This window comes from Gigantopelta aegis, chromosome 3 (assembly GCF_016097555.1).
Source record: "Gigantopelta aegis isolate Gae_Host chromosome 3, Gae_host_genome, whole genome shotgun sequence".
NCBI classification, from domain to species: Eukaryota; Metazoa; Mollusca; class Gastropoda; order Neomphalida; family Peltospiridae; genus Gigantopelta; species Gigantopelta aegis.
In genome coordinates, this window is record NC_054701.1 from 56,252,751 (window position 1) to 56,276,722 (window position 23,972).

At 36.3% G+C, this 23,972-nt stretch overlaps 2 protein-coding genes across 2 annotated transcripts in view; one reads left to right on the forward strand and one right to left on the reverse strand.

The window, feature by feature from the left end:
• The window catches only part of LOC121368287 (unconventional myosin-Ic-like), a 133,273-nt gene extending 117,512 nt beyond the window's left edge, over window positions 1–15,761 (reverse strand). The window contains exon 1 of the mRNA XM_041492950.1: window positions 15,641–15,761. The gene's annotated coding sequence lies outside the window, so the exon portion shown is untranslated. The remainder of the gene's footprint in view (window positions 1–15,640) is intronic.
• A 1,973-nt stretch (window positions 15,762–17,734) lies between these two features.
• Window positions 17,735–22,623, forward strand: LOC121390892 (G patch domain-containing protein 3-like). Its single transcript, XM_041522759.1, has 5 exons — window positions 17,735–18,071; window positions 18,485–19,089; window positions 19,918–20,092; window positions 21,563–21,872; window positions 22,111–22,623. The coding sequence occupies exons 1-5, from the start codon at window positions 17,735–17,737 to the stop codon at window positions 22,295–22,297; spliced, it is 1,614 nt and encodes a 537-aa protein (XP_041378693.1). The 3' UTR covers window positions 22,298–22,623.
• Window positions 22,624–23,972: the final 1,349 nt, after the last annotated feature.

Below are 23,972 nucleotides of genomic sequence, written 5' to 3' on the forward strand. Positions count from 1 at the left end.
AGTTGACCTTTCATTCAACCAATCAAAACCTTACTTGCAAAATCATGCCATTGACTTGAAAAGAATTTGAAAACATTCGAGATTATGCTGAGGGTATACAAAATGATTCGGGTGAATTACGAAGTATGCCGGAAACTAATTTCAATATAAAATTTTATATAAAATTTGTTTCAAGATGAAAAAACAAACAAAAAATGTGATGGTATAGACATAAAATCTGTTTCTGCTAGTATACAATCCAGAGTTTATTACTGCACTTTTCCCCCTATTTTTTCAATGTTGAAATAGACCAACAAGTTCGCCTATTGCATAAATAGTCTCAACCGATATTTTTAGAATTTGTATGCTCCCGAATAACGTTATAAAAGGTGAAGTGTAATTGGTCGATATTTAAATTGTTATTTGTAGATGAAATGTCACCTGGACATGGGATTCCATGCATTGCAGTTAGATCTACTGGTGAGACCATGCAGTAGAGCTAATTTTAATTAGATTGTGGTAAATCGATTATACGAAGCTTCGCAGAGGCCTACCTAATATATTTTTTATTATTGTGTTCTAAGTCAAATTTTAATATATTTTTTAATTGTTCTTTGAAGTCATTTAATATTTGGTTTTAATAATTTCTCTTAACTAATGGTTACACAGTGATTAATTTTTGAACAACTGGCCCAATTTGCATACTTGGCAACGGTCGATTCAACCGATTGTCACATACAATGAAGGTGGCATGCTGCAACAGTGTGGCGTCATCTGATCACACACACACACACACACACACACACACACACACACACACACACACACACACACACACACACACACGATTAGACCATACTGCTCGGGGAGATCAAACATCAAAACAAACGGAGCCCATGATTTTGTTTATTCAAATTATTGTATTGACTTTTAAAAATCACCCCTAAAACTGTAGTTAGTATTATTTAGCACAATTAATTTATTAATTTATATCCAAAAGATAATAATTATTGCAAAGACTAATCGTCGAACAGCGCACTGGCTAGTACTTAATCCATTATGGTGACCCAGACAATCTGTTAGAACTGTCCCTGATACAAGACGCACAAGCTGCTTGAGAAATAGACATTGTTTTAGTTTTGATTTGGGCTTGTAGGTCAAAGAAAAAGCCGACATGAAATTGAGAACATTTTATCATCTCAGCCAAATCGCAGTTATTTTCGTGTTACAACATAATATTTATAAAGTTTGTTTGTTTTATTTAACGACGCCACTAGAGCACATTGATTGTTTTATCTTATCGGCTATTGGACGTCAAACATATGGTCATTCTGACACTATTTTTTTTTTTACAGGAAACCCACTAGCGCCACATAGGCTACTCTTTTTTTACGATAGGCAGTAAGGGATCTTTTATTTGCGCTTCCCACAGACAGGATAGCACAAACCATGGCCTTTGTTGAACCAGTTATGGATCACTGGTCGGTGCAAGTGGTTTACACCTACCCATTGAGTCTTGTGGAGCACTCACTCAGGGTTTGGAGTCGGCATCTGGATTAAAAATCCCATGCCTCAACTGGGATCCAAACCCAGTACCTACCAGCCTGTAGACCGATGGCCTAACCACGACGCCACCGAAGCCAGTACATAATATTTGTTTATATTACTAGTTTTTACTGTGGTGTTCTTTAAAAATTTACCTTTTATGAACATTTATCTGTACTTTATATTGTTAGAAGTTAAAGTATATTGTTTAATGACGCCACTAGAATACATTGATCATATGCTATTGGATGTCAAACACCACGTTGTCATCAGAGGAAACCCCACAACAGGTTTTTTTCTAATGTAGCAAGGGATCTTTTTTGTGCTCTTTCCCACAGACAGGAAAACACATATGTCAGCCTTTGACCAGATGTGGTGCACTAGTTGGAATGAGAAAAAACCCAATCAGGTGAATGGATACACCGATGTGGTTTGATCTTGCGACCCAAGTACCGCAAGCGAGCACTCAACCGATGCCTCAAGATATTGAGTTGAAATATTGTGTACACTTTTATTGTTAAATTTATTTAGCATTTTTGTACTTACAATTTTGAATCAGTTGCAATTTTAACAATATTTGTCCTAATGCCTACAATTTTTACTGAATGTGGCAATCGGTGTGTGTGTGTGTGTGTGTGTGTGTGTGTGTGTGTGTGTGTGTGAAACGAAGTGAATATTTCCTTTTCTGAACAGATCAGGCCCTTTTAAGGGCCACTATGGGCAACCTTGGGAGACATCTCAACACCAACTAGTTCCCAGTAACGAGCTACTCTCGGCATACTAAGTTCAAAAATATATATAGCTCCCCATTTCTATTTAGGCGGACCGTTCAAAAATGCGTCGAATTTCCTACATTCAATTTGGCTTAATCCTACGGGATATTCCAAATGCCATAGCACCAAAACCACCTCCACCTGCTACCGATTGGATGTGCTACTCTCTTACACCTGCCAGTGCAGACAGTCTCCTCTCCCACCCACCCCAGCCCTTTCCTGTCCTGGACTGAGGAGCCAGCTGTGGCTGGCACCTGTGCCCATGACAGGCATGCGCTAAAACAGCTTGCTCTGAATGTGCACGTTAAACCCTATGACCTGACCTAACCCGATTATGAAAGCACTCCGTTTAAAATTTCAGTCAGGTCAAGTCATATTTAAATTACACATTCAGAACAATTTTGGTTCTTAATGACGAACAAAATTTGAGACCACTGTCTGTAGTTTTATTTTCAGTGAACCCTTTAAACTTTTAATCTAGTGTACACTTGTTTGATTGAATGAGACTAAATGTATTGCATATTTCAGTCCATCGCATTTCCCCTTCCTCTCCTACTATATAACCATTAACACAGGAACCAAGCGTTAGCCAGCAGAACAATACTGCAGAATTACGTACTTTACATGAACATGCACGCTCTTTGAACTGAATACACATTACGCAATATGGTTGTATGGCTCTTGGCTGTGTAGCTTTGTACTTGCTTTGGTGGTCTGTATGGAGAGATGGTAAGAACACATGTACGTACACCTGGTTGCGATGCAATACACATGAACACCTGCATACATGTGCATGTGCAGATGCAGACTATGACATAAAAACAAGTTTGTCAACTGGATTTCGAATACGGGTTTAAAAAAAAAAAAATTGTTGTTGTTTTTTGGTTTGTTTGTTTGTTGTTATTTTTTTTTTTATCTGTTGCTTCGATATTGCAAGGACTGTGCGGTCACGAACAAGCTTCATTTTGCCAATCCAATCTTGGAATAGTGGCAGTCCTCTTACTGCTGGTGCAGGAAGGATGAAGTTGTCTTGTGCCTTGCTCGGATGCATTCATTTAAGTCTAGAATCGTGGTCGATCCCCGCCAGTGGGATTATGTCTCGTTCCAACTACTAAGGCATGGGTATGTACTAACATTGGGGGGGGAGGGCATATTTATAAATAATAAAATTGAAGTGGAGATATTTAGATTTTTTGGGGGGTGGGGTGGGGGGGATATATCCTATAACAATGACTGCGAGGTGTATTTGAAAGGGGTAGAGTGGGTGGGGGGCATGGTATCGGTTCATTGGCCTGGGAGATGAAAATAAATGTATTTCACAGTCTGAACATGCTGCCTGGAGAAACGTTTGAATTTCAGGTGTTAAAATGTCACATTTCCGGCCTTTTGAACAGAGTAACTGGAAAAGTGGGAGAATGAGGACTATTATGTCGGTACCTTTTAGGATATTAACATTTATTCCATTGATAGTAATATAACGTTGGATAAAAATGGGACTGACATGGAATTTTATCCAAAATATACCAGATTCTTCTTCGTAGTCTTTTATTATTTAGTTTTTGTACTTATTGTAACGCCTGAAAAAAAGAAGAAAATAAATCAAAATATTATAAACCAGTAAAAGATTTAGCGTGGATGAAATAAATCTTAAGAAGTTTTCCCAAAATAAAATTGTATGAATCAATTAACTATACTGTGTCCGCAACAATAACAGCACTAGCACTAGATACAACCTATATTAAAGTTCCTTTTGGAAATCACGCCAACACACATTTACATATTAACAAAGCAGCTCGCAGACGAAACGACTCGTGATCGTTGGTCAAATCGGCGGTAAACATACATGTATAATGATATTGGTACAACTAGTGGAGAATACACATGCAAAATAAACAGCTCCAGATAAAACCTGTAACCTAGGTTCCTTTTGCAAATCACGTAAACACATTTATGTAACTAAGCATATCACAGACCGGCGATCGTTTGTAAAGTTGGCGGTATAAACACATACTAGTGTTCAGGTATGGCTACTGGTGGGAAAAAAAAAGGCATATTTCATTATGGGGTGTTTTCCCAAATCAAATTGAATGGATAAAATTAGCATATAAATATTTTTGACATAAAAAAAAATAGTAATAAAAAAAAAACGGAATATTTTCCCCAAATCAAATTGTATGGATTAACATTGAAATTTTTTTTATACATACACAAAAAACAAACAACAGTAGAGAGAGATATCAACAACGACAGTCCTAGAAAAAGAAAAAATATATATAGCTGTAATACAAACAGCCCCTGTACCGAAGTTCTTTTTGGAAATCACGCCAACACACATTTATTTAACAAAGTTCGTAAACAACATGTAACCCGCGATCGTTGTGATCGTTGGTCAAATCGACGGTACACGTTTACAGGTAATATTGGTATAGTTAGTGGATGAAAAGATAAATGGGTGCTAGAGAGAATATATCTGCAACAAAAACAGCTACAGATAAAACCTGTATCCATGTGCCTTTTGGAAATCACGGCAACACACATTTATTTAACAAAGCAGCTCGCAGAGGAAAGGACCAACGATTAGCGATAGTTGGGATCATTGGTAGATTCGGCGATGAACATACAATGAAACATAGTTTTGTAGGCACATTTTATTATTATTGACCAATTTAACGAATTTAATGAATGAATGAATGAATGTTTAACGACGCCCCAGCACAAAAATACACATCGGCTATTGGGTGTCACAAATGGTAAGTACAACAAACATGTATATGAAAACATTATTTATATATTTACGTAAAACCACTGTGTAAGGAACTGTGGGGGAAAAGTACAATATAATACATAAATCAAGGTAAGTATAACTTTGTATAGAAGTGTTTTAAAAACTTTACAATTAATTCTGGATGGAGTTTAAAAGAACCTAAAACATTTCTGTCGCCACATATAGACTGTCGGCTTGAGATGACAACACTCGACCAAAATGTGGCGCACAGTCAGTGTACACTGACAATGTTCACACTGAGGTGGGGGGGGGGGGGGGGGGTCCTTCTTTAAAATACATGAATGCGTCAAATATGTATGGCCGATGCAGGCACGACACAAGACTACTTCATCCTTCTTGCACCGCTTGTAGGATGACTGCCACTCTCCCAGGACTGGTGTGACAGAATGAAGTTTGTTTGCAACCGCACCGTCCCAATCATCTTGTCAAGTCGAAAAGATATATTGATTAATATGAAATTTAAAATCACTGTAGGGGACACCAACATGGACATGGGGCAAGTTCAAAGCAGACTTGACAAATTTAACGAAGACACACAAAAAATAAGTAAATACTACAATATACTACTTGCCCCAAAACTTGTGGCAGCACATGGAAAAGTATCATAAAACATACTAATAGACTTAGTGTGGATCAAATAGTGTATACGTAATGTCATATTTTATTGGCCAAACAAAAAAATTAATAAAATTTAAAACATTATAACACTGGCGAACAGATTCGACATCACAGGCCTGTGGGAAATGAGGTGGACCGGTGTGTGTGTGTGTTAAAGGTAAAAATATGACTTTGTGTCCCGTCTTCACACTATGGACACTGAAATCACCCTCCCACCCCGATATTGTTCCTACGGACCTGGAAACCTGCTCCCCTCAGACAAATAAGACAGCATCCATAGCTGCCCATGACATTATTATTTTTAAATATTTATATATTTTTTAATTTCCCATCTAACTCGCAGTATTCCCCCCCCACCACCACCACCACCATCCTTTTAAAAACATTTTTATTTTATTGGTTTCACTTTCTGTTTTCATTATTATTTATTTTATTTTTTTAAATACAGTAAACGTAAAAACAGATTCGACTTCCCCCTCACAAATGAAATGAACTTTCCTGCTCTGCCAAATATCACATACGCAAAACCAAGCTTATTCTTTCTTTTCCCCCTTTCCCCTCGATTTCACTTTTGTTAGTAAACCAAAGAACTCTCCCTTCTCCATACACTCCTTTTTATTGTTTGCTTATTGTAATCGTTTCCCTTTAAACGATTTATAAGGGTTAATGGTCAGTATAAATGTATTATTTAGTTATTATTTTCAATGTAGTGCGAATGCCTTGTAAACACGTATATCGCGATTTTGAAGAAAAAAAACCCACGTGAAATAAATATATAATTTTGTTTTTTTAATTCATAGCGTAGAGTAACAACAATATAGCGGCAATTGACAACAAGAAAAAGGTCAGAGGCTCAAATCAAGTACCTCGTGCACGTTCGCAGTGACCACCAATCAACTGTCTAATAGAAATTTTTCAATTTTTTCCCCAACTAGTCTAGACGCTGTCTAGCTTGGTCGGAGTCGCCGTCTAGACGCAATTATGGTTGGTTCGTGTACTGTACATGTAGTAGTTAAAATGTTCTTATCAGCTCACTTTCAGTATCTGACCTTTGGGCATTAAGCCATTATTTCAGTAGTGGTGTTGGAAACACAAGTACAAGAAGTCACCTGGTCTGCCGACCTGTTTTATAACCTGAGGGAGACTTTCTTATCAAGTAGATGTCTAAATATAAGTAACAATATAACCCGAGGAACACTTTCTTATCAAGCAGACTTCTAAAAATAAATAACAATATAAACAGTGAACAGCAGTCCACAATAATAGAAATACACATAAGTTTGTTTTTGTTTAATGACACCACTAGAGCACATTGATTTATTAATCATCGGCTACTGGATGTCAAACATATGGTCATTTTGATACAGACATAGAGAGGAATGAGAGGAGACAGGGCCATCTAAGTAAGGGAGACAGGGCCATCCGAGTGAGGGAGACAGGGCCATCCGAGTGAGGGAGACAGGGTCATCTGAGTGAGGGAGACAGGGTCATCAGAGTTAAGGATACAGGGCCATCCGAGTCAGAGACAGGGTCACCCAAGTCAGAGAGACAGGGTCATCAGAGTCAGGGAGACAGGGTCATCAGAGTCAGGGAGACAGGGTCATCAGAGTCAGGGAGTCAGGGAGACAGGGTCATCAGACTTAGTGAGACAGGGCCATCCGAGTCAGGGAGACAGGGTCATCAGAGTTAGTGAGACAGGGTCATCAGAGTTAGTGAGACAGGGTCATCTGAATCAGGGAGGCAGGGTCATCAGAGTGAGGGAGACAGGACCATCCGAGTGAGGGAGACAGGGCCATCCAAGTGAGGGAGACAGGGCCATCCGAGTGAGGAAGAAAGGGCCATCCGAGTCAGGGAGACAGGGCCATCCGAGTCAGGGAGATAGGGTCATCCAAGTTAGGGCCATCTGAGTGAGGGAGACAGGGTCATCCGAGAGAGGGAGACAGGGTCATCTGAGTGAGGGAGACAGGGTCATCCAAGTCAGGGAGACAGGGTCATCAGAGTTAAGGGTACAGGGCCATCCGAGTCGGAGACAGGGTCACCCAAGTCAGGGAAACAGGATCATCAGAGTCAGGGAGACAGGGTCATCAGAGTTAAGGACACATGGCCATCCAAGTCGGAGACAGGGTCACCCAAGTCAGGGAAACAGGAACATCAGAGTCAGGGAGACAGGGTCATCCGAGTCAGGGAGACAGGGTCATCAGAGTTAAGGGTACAGGGCCATCCGAGTCGGAGACAGGGTCAACCGAGACAGAGAAACAGGGTCATCCGAGTCAGGGAGACAGGATCATCAGAGTCAGGGAGACAGGGCCATCCGAGTCAGGGAGACAGGGTCATCCAAGTTAGGGCCATCCGAGTGAGGGAGACAGGATCATCCGAGAGAGGGATACAGGGTCATCCGAGTGAGGGAGACAGGGTCATCCAAGTCAGGGAGACAGGGTCATCAGAGTTAAGGGTACAGGGCCATCCGAGTCGGAGACAGGGTCACCCAAGTCAGGGAAACAGGATCATCAGAGTCAGGGAGACAGGGTCATCAGAGTTAAGGACACAGGGCCATCCAAGTCGAAGACAGGGTCACCCAAGTCAGGAAAACAGGATCATCAGAGTCAGGGAGACAGGGTCATCAGAGTTAAGGGTACAGGGCCATCCAAGTCGGAGACAGGGTTACCCAAGTCAGGGAAACAGGATCATCAGAGTTAATGGTACAGGGCCATCTGAGTCGGAGACAGGGTCATCCGAGACAGAGAAACAGGGTCATCCGAGTCAAGGAGACAGGATCTTCTATTATTTATAAATCTATCAATAAAATTAAACATAGATCCTCTTACACCCATTTTATATATTTTTTGTAACAATCCGTGCCTCCAGACCATGTCCACGAAGACACCGGCCACCTTGTGTTTCCTCCTAAAGGCGTTTTTTACCTCGGTCTGTAAACGAACAAGATGGTCAGTGGTAGAGTGTTTTTTTCTAAACTCAGTAAATAATTTATTGAGCTCCAGGAAGTGGGTAAGACGAATATTAACCATATACTCCATGGTCTTGCAGACACTGGATGTCAATGAAATCGGACGGTAATTTTTTGGACCCGTAAGGTCCTTTCCCCTCTTTGGGAGAGCAAACACTTCTGTGTGCTTCCAATTGAGGGGGAGGTACCCTTGTTTCCAAATTAAATTAAACAACTCCAAGAAAAGTTGTATATTGGTAGGCATATGTTTAAAAAATAAATAAATAAATTTACGATGCTGAAAAGCTTTGAGCAATTCTTGGAGTGTAAATGGAGTGTCATAATCGTTCCCGCTTTCACGGAACTTAGAATTCAGGGGAATTTTATTATATTGTTCCATAAATATTTTACGTTTTTGAAATATTTTAGAAAAATTAGCAGTTGCAGAATTTTTTTTAAATATTGCTCCCAGAATATTTACTTTATCCTGATTTATTGTATATATTTTACTATTTTTTAAAATATTAGAAAAACTGCCCGGTTTCCCCTGAATTCTTTTGATCCTAGACCAGACCTCCCCACCAGTCGTGCCTTTGCCAATAGAGCTGACAAATTTCTCCCATGAGGCCTTTTTTTCCTTAGCTATCGTATGGACAAGTTTATATTTAGCATTCTTAAATTTATTTATATTTTCCTCATTTTTATCTTTTTTAAGTTTATTTCTTAATTTCTTTCTTTCTTTTTTAAGTAAATTCAACTCATCAAGGGACCGAGTTTATTCTACCTTTTTTCCCTCTTACCGGTATAGTTTTTAAAGCAATATCAATTATAGTTTTAATTAATTTATCATTAAAAATATCAATATTAGTATTTATAATCTGCTCAGGATTAATATCGGCACACATACTCTCAAAACGTGGCCAATCAGCTTTACTAAAATTCCAATTATGTTTTTGTTTATTGGGTTCTTCCCAAAGACAGTTTTTATTAAAAACGGTTTTAACAGGGAGGTGGTCACAACCAAATTCATTGAGCACCTCCCACTCACACTTAGCTGCCATGCCCCTTGAAATAAGGGTGACGTCTAGACATGACCAAGTGTGATAAGCATCTGAGAGAAAAGTCGGGGTGCCATCATTTAAAAAGACCAAATCATTACTATCCATTAAATTTTCAAGTATTTGGCCTGAAGCAATCGTAACTTTCGAGCCCCAAACAGAATTATGACTATTAAAATCACCTGTAATTATTACATCCAAATTACTGTTACCAATAATTTTTGAATAATCATCAACATTTATTTTAGCATAACTGGCACCCGGATGTACATAAAAATTAAATATATTAAAATTATAATTAAGGCCATGTATAGACACGCCCAAAGATTCAATATTGGGATGAGTGGCAACATGTGGAAGTCTAGAGTGGGCGATGCCCTCCTTAATGAATGTAGCTATGCCCCCCTAGAAGTGATTGAGAAATAATATGCAATGATCCATATTGATGCATTTAAACTGATTTAATGTGTAATAATGTACTACTATAATTTACTAAAATAATGTACTCCAGCAAACAATCATTCAAATAATACATATAATAAGGTTACTATGTACATGCTCCTACAAACTATAAAGTCTCATGTGTATGCATGTATATAAGTACTATTTATACACTGACAAAAATAAAATAGATCTAGTCATCAAATAAAATTTAAAACATGACCATTAAAAACTGTTAATTAGTGTGTAAGAAACCAATACACGTAATTCACTTTAACGTTTTACTTACATGTGTACTAGCATCACAAAATTCCTCACAATACAACAGAATGGGTTCTTACGGAGTTTTAATTGGCTTTCTACACTTTTGTCAAATTGCAGTATGAAACAACTCCTCTGCCGACATACGACATCTATCTAGGCACTTGTGTTTGGCATTTTGCCACAACCTCTTAAGTGTACCATAGCAAGAAGGCATGCATTAATTTGTGTCTGTGTTATCTCTTCTCTTTGTGATAGTCTGTGTAATTAGTTTTTTAAAACTGTTTAACATAAGGGTTTTACTTCCACTTTGGAAACAGTTAGGAAGTGAAAAAGTAAACCATGGGTATCTGGATCCTGCTAGGATTGTAGGTCTAATGTGAAAGGGTGTAACATACTGCTGATAAAAAAGGTAAAGAATACTAATGTATCAATACATACAATTCAAGTTCACTAAGTGTAAACATAGGCCCAAATACATTTTACTTTTCCACATTTTGTGTTATGATTGAGAAGAGTTTAAAATAATCAAGAATATATATATATATATTTTTTTTTTTTTGTGCAGTTAAAAATATTCCAAAAGGTGCAATTTCCATCCAGGGAACATTATGTTTTCAAAATCTTGATTAGCAATATTTATAGTAGATTAAAATTTATTAGCAACTACTGTTTAATGTTTTAAAATTGTGTAGTGATATCTGAAACTTGCATAGCGAATTACGACGTGATACCAAACAAAATGTTCCCTGTACAGTCAGAGTCTCTCATTTTTTTGGCAGGGGGACAGGGGAACTTTGTCCCATAAGACACACCCCCCCCCCCCCCCCAGAGTGTCAGTCTGGACTACAACCATGTACCTGCATACCCGGTGTGGTGAATATTGGAAATATAGAATAAGTACTACATTCATTAATGGCCATTAAACAACATTTATCTTAAACGTATGAGTGAAAGTGACATTGATATGTTTTTAAATGAGATATAAGATAAATAATATCCAATGGATATGAATGTACTACAGTAAAGTACTCTTATAATGAACATTTGTACAAGTTGGTTATTAATGTATAGGGCAATAAAATGGGACTTCGCGATCAGTTCATTCTAAGCATGTTCGTTATAAGTGTACTTTACTGTATTCTATTTCTTATCTTAAAAAAACACACAAAAAGAACAAACAGCAAAACAGGTTTAAAATAAAATTAAACATCTTTTCCAACTAAAACCACTTTTTGATCTTTGCACTTTTTGGTAAAGTATGCATCACAAACTTATACGTAACAAAGCTATATATAGATTTTGATTGTGTTTCTTTCATTGGATATATTGTATGGCTATAGCAACCCTATTATCACCTCGGATAACATACAAGCATTTTTCAAACATAATTTTTTATAACTTTTTTAATTTTTAATGTAAACTGAAGCAAATGGACCTAATTAGAAGAAAAACACTCAAAATGTTATAATATTTCATCATAAATCTTGTTCAGCACAGATGTAAACATGACACATCAGTGGATATTTTGCAAATTTGCAAAACAAGCATCCCCTTGTCACCAAAGCATGATATAATAATTTAACAAAAAACAAAAATTAGCACAATTATTTTTGTTATCTGAACTAGCTATCCTCCAAGTTTTAATGTGTTTGGTTAAACCATGTATTTTTAATTATTAAGAAAACATGTATGATGTTACCCATCTGCCGAAATTGTCCACAGCCAGGCACAGAAACAGAAATGTTGGAAAATATTATAATGTTTTCACATATTGACAATCACTTTACAACTAATATGTCCTATCGACAATATCATTATGTAGTCTTTGTATTTATTTATAAAAAATAATTAGACCTGTAGGAACTGGGGGGGGGGGGGGGGGGGGCAGGGCAGGGCTAGGGGCTTGTTCTCCCTCTTTCACTTGAGGACGAAAATATATACTGACACACAATGAAAACGCAAAACAGATATTTTTTACTATTTTGTTGTGATTAATAAAAAATATATTTATTGGACTTAAAATAACAATTTATGAGAGGAAGCCATTGATTGGTACTTTTGTCTGGGTTTTAATCCTGGGTTTTTTCTCGTTACACATACAATAGCAGAAACACACAAAATGGTGTGAAATGCGTTCACTACATGCTCAATCATGCTGCATGCAATGCACATGAAATGCCAGTATATGGACACAAAAAAGTCACGTAACGGTGTCATATTCCTCGTCACATTAAGAATGCCACGACTCGGAGAAGAACAAAGGGAGCGAGCGTTGGGCATGATTCAAGGGGGGACTTCACAAAGCCAAGTTGCTAGGACCTTCAGAGTCCATCCATCAACTATTGGACGACTTGTTGAACGTCATCAACAGACAGGGAGTGTCCGTGATCGACGTTGACCTGGTCAACGTCCCGTTACGACCCCACGCCAAGATCGGCAGATTCGACGACACCACCTCCGTGACTGGTTCAGAACTGCGCCAATGACAGCAAGCAACACGATAGGATGTCATGGAAGGCATATCCATCCAATGATGGTCATCCGTCGACTCAGAACGGCTGGACTCAGATGCAGACACCCGTACAACGGTAACATCATGACACCGCGACATCATTCTGCGAGACTACAGTTTGCTCTCCAGAATGGTAATCATCCACCAGCCTTTTACCAGAGCATTGTTTTCTCAGATGAGTCCCGTTTCTCTGTCTCCTTTGCCGATGGAAGACCACGTGTGTACAGAAGACTCCATGAACGGTACGCTGACGGATGTGTGAGGGAACATGATCGGTTTGGCGGTGGTTATCTGATGGTATGGGGGGCAATCAACTGTGATTTCAGGAGTGATTTCATCATTTTCCACAATGCCCTTACAGCCCAACGTTATGTTGACATTATTCTAAGACCAGTTCTCTAGCAACTTTTGCGCTGTCACCGAAGACCAGGAGGTCTCCTTCTGTTTCAACAAGACAATGCCTGTCCACATACTGCAAGAATTATCCAGGCATTCCTGCAACAAGCCGGTATCACCGTTATGAACTGGCCCGCCGTTTCACCGGATTTGAACCCAATTGAACACATGTGGGATGAGTTAGGACGTCGTGTACGTCACCGCCAACCACCACAGGCATTGCAGGAGGAGTTGAGGAACATTCTGTGGCTTATTTGAGATGTTTGTGCCAATCCTGCCCCCGTCGTCTTCACGCATGCTCACGGGCCAATGGTGGACACACCAGATACTGACCTTGATATTGGGGGGAAGGGGGGGGGGGTTGAACTTTTCGATTACGAATGCAACTTGATTACTGATGATAACTGGCCATGTTTCCATGTGAATGTATCTCATGAATACCAGTCATTAATGTCATATTACATAATCCATCAATTCATTAATAGTTTGTCGTTATTTGCAATGAAAAGTTGTTTTTGCGTTTTCATTGTGTGTCAGTATATATTGTAAATTTTCCCTACTCAGTACTCTATATAAATAAAGATGATATAAAGATGAAAATCTAGCTTGTATCCCTCACTAGAGACTGTACCCTCCCACCCCACCTACCCATTTCAAATACCGTTCCAAAAGGCCTGTACAAATGTAGATACTATGTAGAGGCTGAGGTTAAGAGCCAGTTCCTTTTATCTTTAGTATGTTGTAATCATGATTTCAAACCAACTGTTTCAGGTAGTTTGCCCCACATACTGATATAAAACACATTTGTTATTATATATTGGAATAAAACAAAAATAATTACAGTGTTATTTTTATTTAATCATTCATGGAGGAAGAAGGAAGTCCTGATGAAAAGATATTACAGGTAAAACAAAACAAAATAATATACAGTATGATGCTTATTCCCAGTGGTAACTAGTTTAACTTTTGCTCTAAATTGCTAGATGCCAAAAGTGATTAATTATATTATTTTATGGAGACAGCTGAAAATTAGATGACAAATTCTTTCAACCCCTGCCAAAGGTAGCAAACTTTCTGCCAGATAATAATTTGAGGGTATGTAATAAAAACTAAATATATCAAAAGGTGCCCAAGGGTAGGTAAACAACTATTTGGTGGAGAATATTTTTAATATGACATACAGAAAGCATTGAAAGTGCATTTTTTATTATGCTTTAAATTAATAGGAGACATTAGCTTTAAAACCCATTAACCATCATTAATTCTGGCCACAGTACATATGTTGTTCCTGCCATAAGTGTTAGCATGACTATGTATTACATTTATACTTTTGGTTTATAACTGTAACACTGAAAACATTTGGCCCATAACTGTATTTAGTTAAATATGTGGCAAAATCTAGACTTAAAATGATTTATGCTCATTAAATGCTTTTTGCAATTTATTTTTAATTTATTTTTGGCATCAATCAGTATTGTTTATAATAGCAATATGTATGCAAGTTTGAGATTCTTTTGTAAACAATGAAAGAAACAATCTCAGAATTAGTGGTGAGAATTTCAAAAGTTATGTCCCTAGGTATAAAAATCCCCGTCAATCGTAATTACTTTAATAAATCAATTATTTTAGTTACTGTGGTTTAAATTTATATTAGCGACATAAATTGGTTCTTTAAAATATTGCACATAATATTATATCCATATAAATGGTGTTAATGGCTGATAAAGGGTTACAAATTGATAACCTATATTTGAAAAAATAATTTCATCACTTTCGATTTGCATCTAAGGTGCTAGAGTCACGCAAAGTAATTCATTCATCATCCTTGTTTACGAACACTACCGATTTTTGACAATTAATTCAGTTGTTAATGTTCGTACAACCGGAATCTCCATGTAGGTATTCGGGGTCACGTTTTATCAAAATGATAAAAGATGTTTAGAGTTGTAGCCCTTAGCTTGGTGGTTGCTACCTCAGAGCAGTGAGCTGTATGTCTTTAAATTGATATCACACTTGTGTGTTACTGGTGTGTGTTATCATAAATTTATAATAAATGATGTTCTCACCAATGGGTGCATACAAAATAATTTTATTTCATTTCACCTTTTCTAGAATGTTAGTTGTTATGGTCATTGTCGTCGTATTATTATTATTAGTTTGTATAATTCAATTTAACTTTTAATAATGTTCAAATTGTTGTATTTCACTTACTGTCTTCACCTGAGTGGGGTTATTAGCGTTAACTGGGATAAATACGGTAGTAACAATCCTCGCTGTTGGCAAACAACATCAAAAACATTTAATAATACGTTTAGGCAACCTTACCTATTGATGTAACTTCTTTTTCTGCACTGCGTCTGAATGGCACACTGCGCGATTTAACCATAACACCATTCATAAAGTTTGCGTGCCGGGAAAACAAGTCAGCGAGGTAGTGAGTGATTCCCTGTCATGACTAATGCTACTACTTTCTTTTTATTAGTTTCGTTTACGGATCGTGTCCATAAAACAACCAACTTAAAAAAATGTAAAAAAAATGTAAAATAAAATAAAATAAAATAAAATAAAATATAAATAAATAAATAAATAAATAAATAAATAAATAAATAAATAAATAAATAAATAAATAAATAAATAAATAAATAAATAAATAAGGTATAAGTAGGTTTGTAAATAAGCAAGTACATTGTATAAGTAAGTAAATATAGGCCTATATATTTTTTTTAATATAAATCTACCGTTCCAATACTTAATCCATTATTAACGGCTGACCTCTGAACTACGGATATGACGATCGATCATATATATCTGCAATTCATAATCCACTGCCGTGGAAAATATTAAAGGTATTCTCAAAATTATGTAACACGACAGCTTTTCGCCAAAATTATTTATTAACTTTTGCAAACTATACATATATGTCCTCAAAAAATTACAACCAAATAATTTATATTTAAAATAGTAAAATTCTTTGTTTTTTAATTTTTTAATTGGAGAATGTTTAGACGAAATTGGTATGGACACGTCAAAATCGAGGCAAACACTCCATAAATTCAATAACATTAGTTGCCGACAAGTTTGCTGTCTTTGTGCAAGTCATCTGCTTCCGACGGCCCTATCTAGTTACCGACAATCAGCTTGCCAGGTTTTTCTTTACACGGCGTGAAAACACAATTTCTGTTTTCCCATAAATGTACGAAACAGGGTTCCCCCCCCCCCCCCCCCCCACCCCACCCCGAGCTGGTCCAAATCCTCAAATTCAGACAAAAACGTTGGGGGGGAAAAAGATAGAAATATTCGGGTAAAATTAATTTGCCTTTTCACCTTTTCACCGTATATGTCCATCATTCTACCCACACAATATAACAATGCGTAGCGATTCGTTTGCAACCCTATATAGATGTTTGAATAAATGTTATCCAATTTAACATTTTTATTTAATTCGGGCAAAAATCAGCCTGCCCCTACAAAAATGGGCGCCCGTACGCCTACATGTATAATATTCCCGAATTATTTATGCAAAGATTATGTGTGGAATTGATTAATGTGTAGTCATTTATCACAAATAAATGTAAAACTAGCAAAATATGGCAGTGGTAACTGTGATATAGCCTATTGTACTTTTAAATGTTATTATTCCTAAAGTCTAGATATGAAAGTTATACATCTGCTGGGGTTTTGGTTTATTATCATAAATTATATTTTACTTGTACATTACACAAACAAAACATTGGGTCATGCCCCCAACACCTCTTGACATTTGACTGTCGCTTCATAACTCATAGAGTGAATGATCCCCCTCGATGTGTCCCCCAATATAAAATCCTGGTTACGCCAATGTAATTCACATTCTTAGAAAAACATGCATGAATGTATGTGGACGTAAATGGTTCTAATTTATTATTAAATACTTTTTGTATTACAGTCCAGACATTTCGTTATTAAGTTACTGGATTTTTTTTTCTTCATTCAACCCCCCCCCCCCCCCAAAAAAATAGAGAAAGAGAGAGCGACAAACACAACAGATAATATATGACTAATTTCTAGATTATATGATATTTGACGTCAGTTAATGGACGAGTGTATTTTAACGTAGTGGAAGCACTGCACTACAATATAATAATGAATATAAATTATCTATAACAAATATATAGTTCATAATTAAATATAGATTTATATGCGGTATGAATGATAATTAAATAAAAGTTAACAATTGGAATTATTTATTGAACTTTTTTTGAATTATCACATTGCCTTTAAAGTGATTTTTACCTGTGAAACATTATGAGATATCCTCGTGCTAAAAATAGCTTTATCAAGCAGGGATTTTCTTTCTTTTTCTTATACACTAGTTCTATATTTGAAGTTACGCCATACGTACACTTTTAAAAGTTGAACCATTAACCAGTCAACGGCAAAATGGCAACAGAAGAAGGAAGTAGAGAAATTACACACGCAATTATCAACAATATACCTGAAATATACCATTCGGCAGATTTGAGGAATTATTTTTCACAATTTATAGAAAGTGGAAAATTTAAGTGTTTTCATTACAGACATCGACCAGAAACACAAATTGCACAAAACAACACAATCAATCCTCCGGTGAAAAAAACGTTTTGTTGTGTTATAAAGTTAGACGAACTTCATCTAAAATCGTTAATGAAACTGTATCATCGAAAACATTGGCTTGACAAAAAGGGAGATTCAATATCCAGTTATTGTTGTATCACAAAAATACGCGTTTCTTCAAATGGTAATAATTTTAATAATTTGCGTTCACATTATTCTCACCCTGACGAAAAAAAAAAAAAAGTTGCAAAAGAGACTTGAATTTGCTGCCGTTGTAATATATTTCTGATTGATTAATGTCGCCTTTTTAACAACTAGAAATATATATTAAATACATTTTCTTGTTTAGAATATTAGTGTCATTGTATATTCAATAGCATTTTGATGTTTGTAGAAGCCCAAACTGTCGGTAATTTTAAATTACATATATAAAGAATACTAAATGTTTAGCTAAGTGTACTGTTAATGAGGAAATAAAAGACTGAATTCCTATTGAAATTTTTTATAAAAAAATAAGTAGACAAGTAAAACACAATCTGTTATTTTTTATTTTTTTTAAAGTGTGTTTGTGTTTTCATTTATTTATTTATTTTCCAGATTCAGTCAGTGATTCCTTTAAAACTAGGGATGAACAGAAAACTGTACCACCTGACAGACAAGAGTTTACTGAGAAAGACCTGTTAACATTACAGGAGCTACACCCTCCTGATGTTATGCCTAATGGAAATGTTGGAACACCGACACTGGTGTTTTTGAACTTCATTAAGCAATGTAGACTTCCTTCATCTGTGATAAGAAAACTTGGTCTTTCTTTTCCCAAAACAAGGTCTCAACGTAAATATGGAAACGTTCCATTTGACTATGGGGCTGACATTGAATATGTAGACAGTAGTGAGGAAGTTGAACATTTTGCTACAACTGGTTCAGGTCATCTCATTGACACTGCTGCAGTGTCTGATGATGATCATAATGATGAAGGTGGTCAGGGTAGTGTTACAGATACAAATACCAAGAACTGCAAGCAGAGAAACAGCTATGACAGTAAGACAGCTGATGGTGAAAACAGTGGTGAAAATTCTGTAGTTAATACGAAGAAAGCTCGATTAAAGAGAAAGAGAGATAAGAAACACACAAGGAAACTAATGGCTGAAAACATTGAGGAGAAATTAATCAAGTTGCAATACACTGCACAGACAGGAAATGTGAGTATCGTTGTCAGGCCTCTGAATTAACAGAAACAATCATTTCTGGTAGCAGGTCATAGAATTGAAAGTCCATTACCCATTATTATGTAGCATAATCCACCAAAACCATGATTACTGAAAAACATCCCAATGAATGGTTTCTGATGATCGCATGGCATGGAATCGAAAAAGTATTCCCCATAAATTTTAAAATCCTGGGGCCTATCGTGCACTAGTACTAGTAAATAGTTGCCTGTAATTTGTGGCTGCCACTGCCACTTACTTTGAATGAGTTCAGTTAAATAGACTTCTGCACATATATAGCTATAGCGCTATACTTTTCTCAAACAGCCTACTTTCCAAAATATAAAACTACATGTACTGGTAACTAAATGTTACTTTTGTTAGTGATATTGGTAGATTTATAAATTTTTATCTGGTAACGAAATTATTATTAAGTTTTGTATACTTTTAGTTTTACAGTATTTAATAAGTAATATTTTATTTTAGCTATATGTATTACAATCTGAATGTTTTATTTACAAGTCTAAGAAGGCTGTTTGGGCTAGATGATGATACATGTATGTTTTATGTTGGGATTGTGCTATTTTATCAATTAAAATTTAAATGTCATTTGAGACTTTAATAAACAAAACATTAAATTAACCAATTATAATGACTGTTTAAAGTCGTAGTGATAAAACTACTACTAACACTTTTTGTGTGCTTGTAATCATGTACTCTTTCAAAATGAAATTTTTATCCATTTTGCATATATTTTAACCATTTCACATCTTGTGTTTTCTACATTTTTGGGGTCAAATTTAACTAATATGTTTACTGTAGGACAACGACACGTGTGAGGAGTGGGAGAGACACGAGGCTGTGGACAGCGACCCAGCGAACCAGGAGAGGAACAAAGAACGGCTGTTTGAGGAAGACATTGAGCTCAAGTGGGAGAAGGGAGGCAGCGGACTCGTGTTCTACACTGATGCTCAGTACTGGCATCAGCAGGAAGGAGGTATCGACTTTCTACGATATATAGTTGACAAATGTGACACTGTCTGCAATAAAGAATACAGATGAGGCATGTCATAATTCAAAGTACTCGAAAGGGTCAATCACACCGCAACACTCGAACCAAAAACAAAGTCCCGAGTTTTTTGTTTGGTAAACCCTTATATTAACTGATGGTGGGTTGAACACGTCCAGGGTCGACTATAAGCCTTCGCTCAAACTAAATTATCGGTCCTGTCTGTGTTATTAGCTATATTTCCCTCGACTTGGTCATCCATCAAATATCAAATGGAAAACCACTGAAAAGGACCAAAAATTGCTGCGCTTGCGCTGTTGGTTGTCGGATTAATTATTTAGGTGGAACGAGTTATAGATGAATCGCAACAATAGCCATGCAATCCTTTCTTTACCATACCTGTCATGTTTTGTGTTAAGCGGCTATCGGTAATGATCTTTCAAGTACAGCTAGTGTTACCGTACCTGTTCGATGAACAGTGATACCATTCAAACAATTAGTGCACAAAATGGCCTCAGCATGAAGCCTTACTCTGAACATGTATACAAGACCAGTTTTAAATAAAACAATGGGTGAGTTACTCAGCTGTCATCACTTCAGCAACCACACATTTAATTAATACCGACATGGGCTTCAGCATCACACAATCGGAGTAATTTCTAATAAATTCTTTCACTCTGATATTTTGCTATATAACACCTTGATGAAATTTTTAAGTTTGCAGTTACCAAAATAATATGTATCTAATTCAACTTTCTAACTGATGTTACGGAAATATCCGATGTTGACCGAATGGTTCGGTCGAACTACCCGATGGGTCGAACACTTTCTCGAGCACCGACAGGGTTCGAGCCAACGGGATTCAACTGTAAATGTTTGAAATGACATAATGTTGAGTATATAATAATAATAAACATTCAGATTGGGAATTGTTTAGTCCAAAATTGGAAATAAAAAATGGCATAGCCCTTGGGGAATGGTGGGAAATGATGCCGATTATCAGAGTTTAGAAATATAGGTGATAAATCCTCAACCTGAGTAAAAGTTAGTTTTATTTGTTTAACAACACCACTAGAGCACATTGATTTATCAGCTGTTGGATGTCAAACATTTTGTAATTTTGACATGTAGTCTTAGAGAGGAAACCTGCTACATTTTTCAATTAGGAGCAAGGGATATTTTATATGCGCCATCCCACAGACAGATTAGCACATACCACACCCTTTAATCCCAAAAATAAAAGTTTAAACTGTAGACAAAATAATATTTTTCATTATGGGCGAGTATTATTTTTATTTATGTATCAAACAATGTTTTTACAAACTGTATATATATTTTTTTATGTGAAGCCAAATTGAAATACACAGTATATTTCGGTTTTGGTATGAGGTACATGTACCAGTACAAGTACAGATTGATTTTCATAAGTGTATTGAATATTTTGCTTTGGTTTTGTAGATTTTGATGAACAGACTGCTGATGATCTTAATGTGGACATGAGTGGTTACTACGAAGACGGCGCCGGTGACAAAGACGCGCGAGATTACCTGACTCTGCGTCAGGAACAGCGTCGGCGAGATGGGACAGAGGACACAGACCGGTTTTCAGCAGGTATCGGCAAGTTTGAGAAGCACACGAAGGGAATTGGGCGAAAGATTCTCGAGCATCAGGGCTGGAGAGAAGGAGAAGGTCTGGGAACCACGGTGACAGGAATAGCCGATGCCCTTGGAAACGAGGGTCAGCATCCTAGGGACAAAAAAGGATTTGGGTAAGGTTTCGTTTAGTCTACATGATATGATAATGTGACAGAGATGGTGTAGCAACAAAAATGAAAGAAATATTTTTTTTTTTTTTTAATGACGCACCTCCATACATTTTAATTATTGTTTTATAGTTTCAGAAATCTAGACTAAAAGTTTTATAAGCACCAGGCCAGTGCATCAGTTTGATGTTTTTAAGAGACCAAAGTTTCAGTTATCAGAGTTCAAATTTTTATATTTTTTTAGGTACCGAGGAAAGAAGCTGGCGAGGTATGTTAGAAAAGCTGCACAAAAACGTGCTGATGAAGGAGGAATAATCACAAGTATCTATGACAACCCCGATGAGACCGATCCAACAGAAACACTGCTCAGGAGAAATAATCCTTACGGCTTGAAATACAGAAATAACTCAAAATACAAAACACAGTCATAGAGATGTGTTCTTCTTATTCTACTTAAAAGCATGATGAGTATTGGTACATATCTACAAATTGTGGTTTCGAGGGGACCAATATGTGCCAAAAACAAAGTATGACGCATTCCAGGCAATATTTTGTTCAGTATCACATCGCAATATGTTATGCAAGTTTTTGAGATCAAGATACAATTATAAAATTCCAATAGTAGTTGTTAATAAATTTTTCAAATGATTAGAGACTGTCACTAATGAAAATTAAAAAAAAGAAAATCTGTCAAAATGTTCCCTGACTTTAAAACATCTGCACATAATACATGAGGTATAAAAGTATTTTTATTGCAGCTTTTGTTGTTTTGTAAATTCTTCAGCAACAGATTTATTTCAGCCGATTGTATGCACCATTCACAAATTTTGATTCTTTAAATATAAAAAATATACATGCATGATCAAATCTTGTAGATCTAAAAGGCATTAGTAGACTAGAGATGTGTTTTTAAAAATGTTTTACAAAATTATTTTCATAAAATTGGATCCAATATGTTAAAAATTAACTTGATATACAACCGAGTCCGGGGTATCAGCGCGTCCTGTGATTTGGCACACTTGGTATTTTGCTCAAGTATGCTTAGGAAGTTGTCATGTTGTCGGTGTTTTTAACAAATTAAAGTTCAATTCCATTTTCAATGTTCACTCAAGTATCAACATATTTTTATAGAATTATCAATAATTATATATAATTTCAAAATAAATAATTCACCTGCTTTCGTGTATATAAACGCAAAGTAGATCAGCCTTGTTGATATTAAGAATGTTAAAACCAGTCTAAAAACACTTTTCCCGCATTTTTAAAATTACAGTAATTATTTTTTTCGGTTATTTGTATTTAAACAAAAGGAAAATACAGACAAATGCAAACAAAACAAAACTTTTACACCTTAATTAACAGTCATTCCAGTTCACAATTGTCACATTTTTACAAAAAAAAAGAAAACAAGAAGAGAAATAAGATCCACGTGTGTGCACAATCTACCCGAGAAAAAAAATCCATGTAGGCATTTTAGCCATGCATAGCAATAAACATGTATGCATCTGTAGTACTGTGCCACTGAAGAAAACGATTCCGAAACTGATCACGAGATGGGTCATATTAAATAATTATAGCAGATATAGCCTTAAAGATTAACTTTATAATAAATTAAAAGTTAAAACCAGACAAAATATGTTTTGCAAAGTTGTAGACAACATTACATGTTTTCATTTCCAATAAAGGCTATTTGTATCTTGTATTAAAAATATTGCTGTTTGGTTAAAAGGAAAAAAAGGACTAAGAGTTAGCTCCCATGAATGATAACGCGTTCCCAGTCTGCTGTATAGTGTATAATGGTAAGTGTAATGATTTAGAATGACTTCCAAGTATGAATAGAAATCCTTTTCAAATAAAGTGTGCAATGTTTAACATAGATATTTTGTAAGATGCTTTATGGAGCTTATGTGACAGCGAAAGTAGAAATTTCATGTTTTTGCTTGTTTGTGGAATACAAAGTACACAGTAAAATAGATTTAAACCATATATCTCATAGTTAACAATTTTATAATAAGTAAACCTGTGAGGTGCACTGGATCATACAATCAATGAACTTCGTTCTTTTTCCAGTCCCAAGCTGGCATGTAATTAGTATGTCAAGGGGGT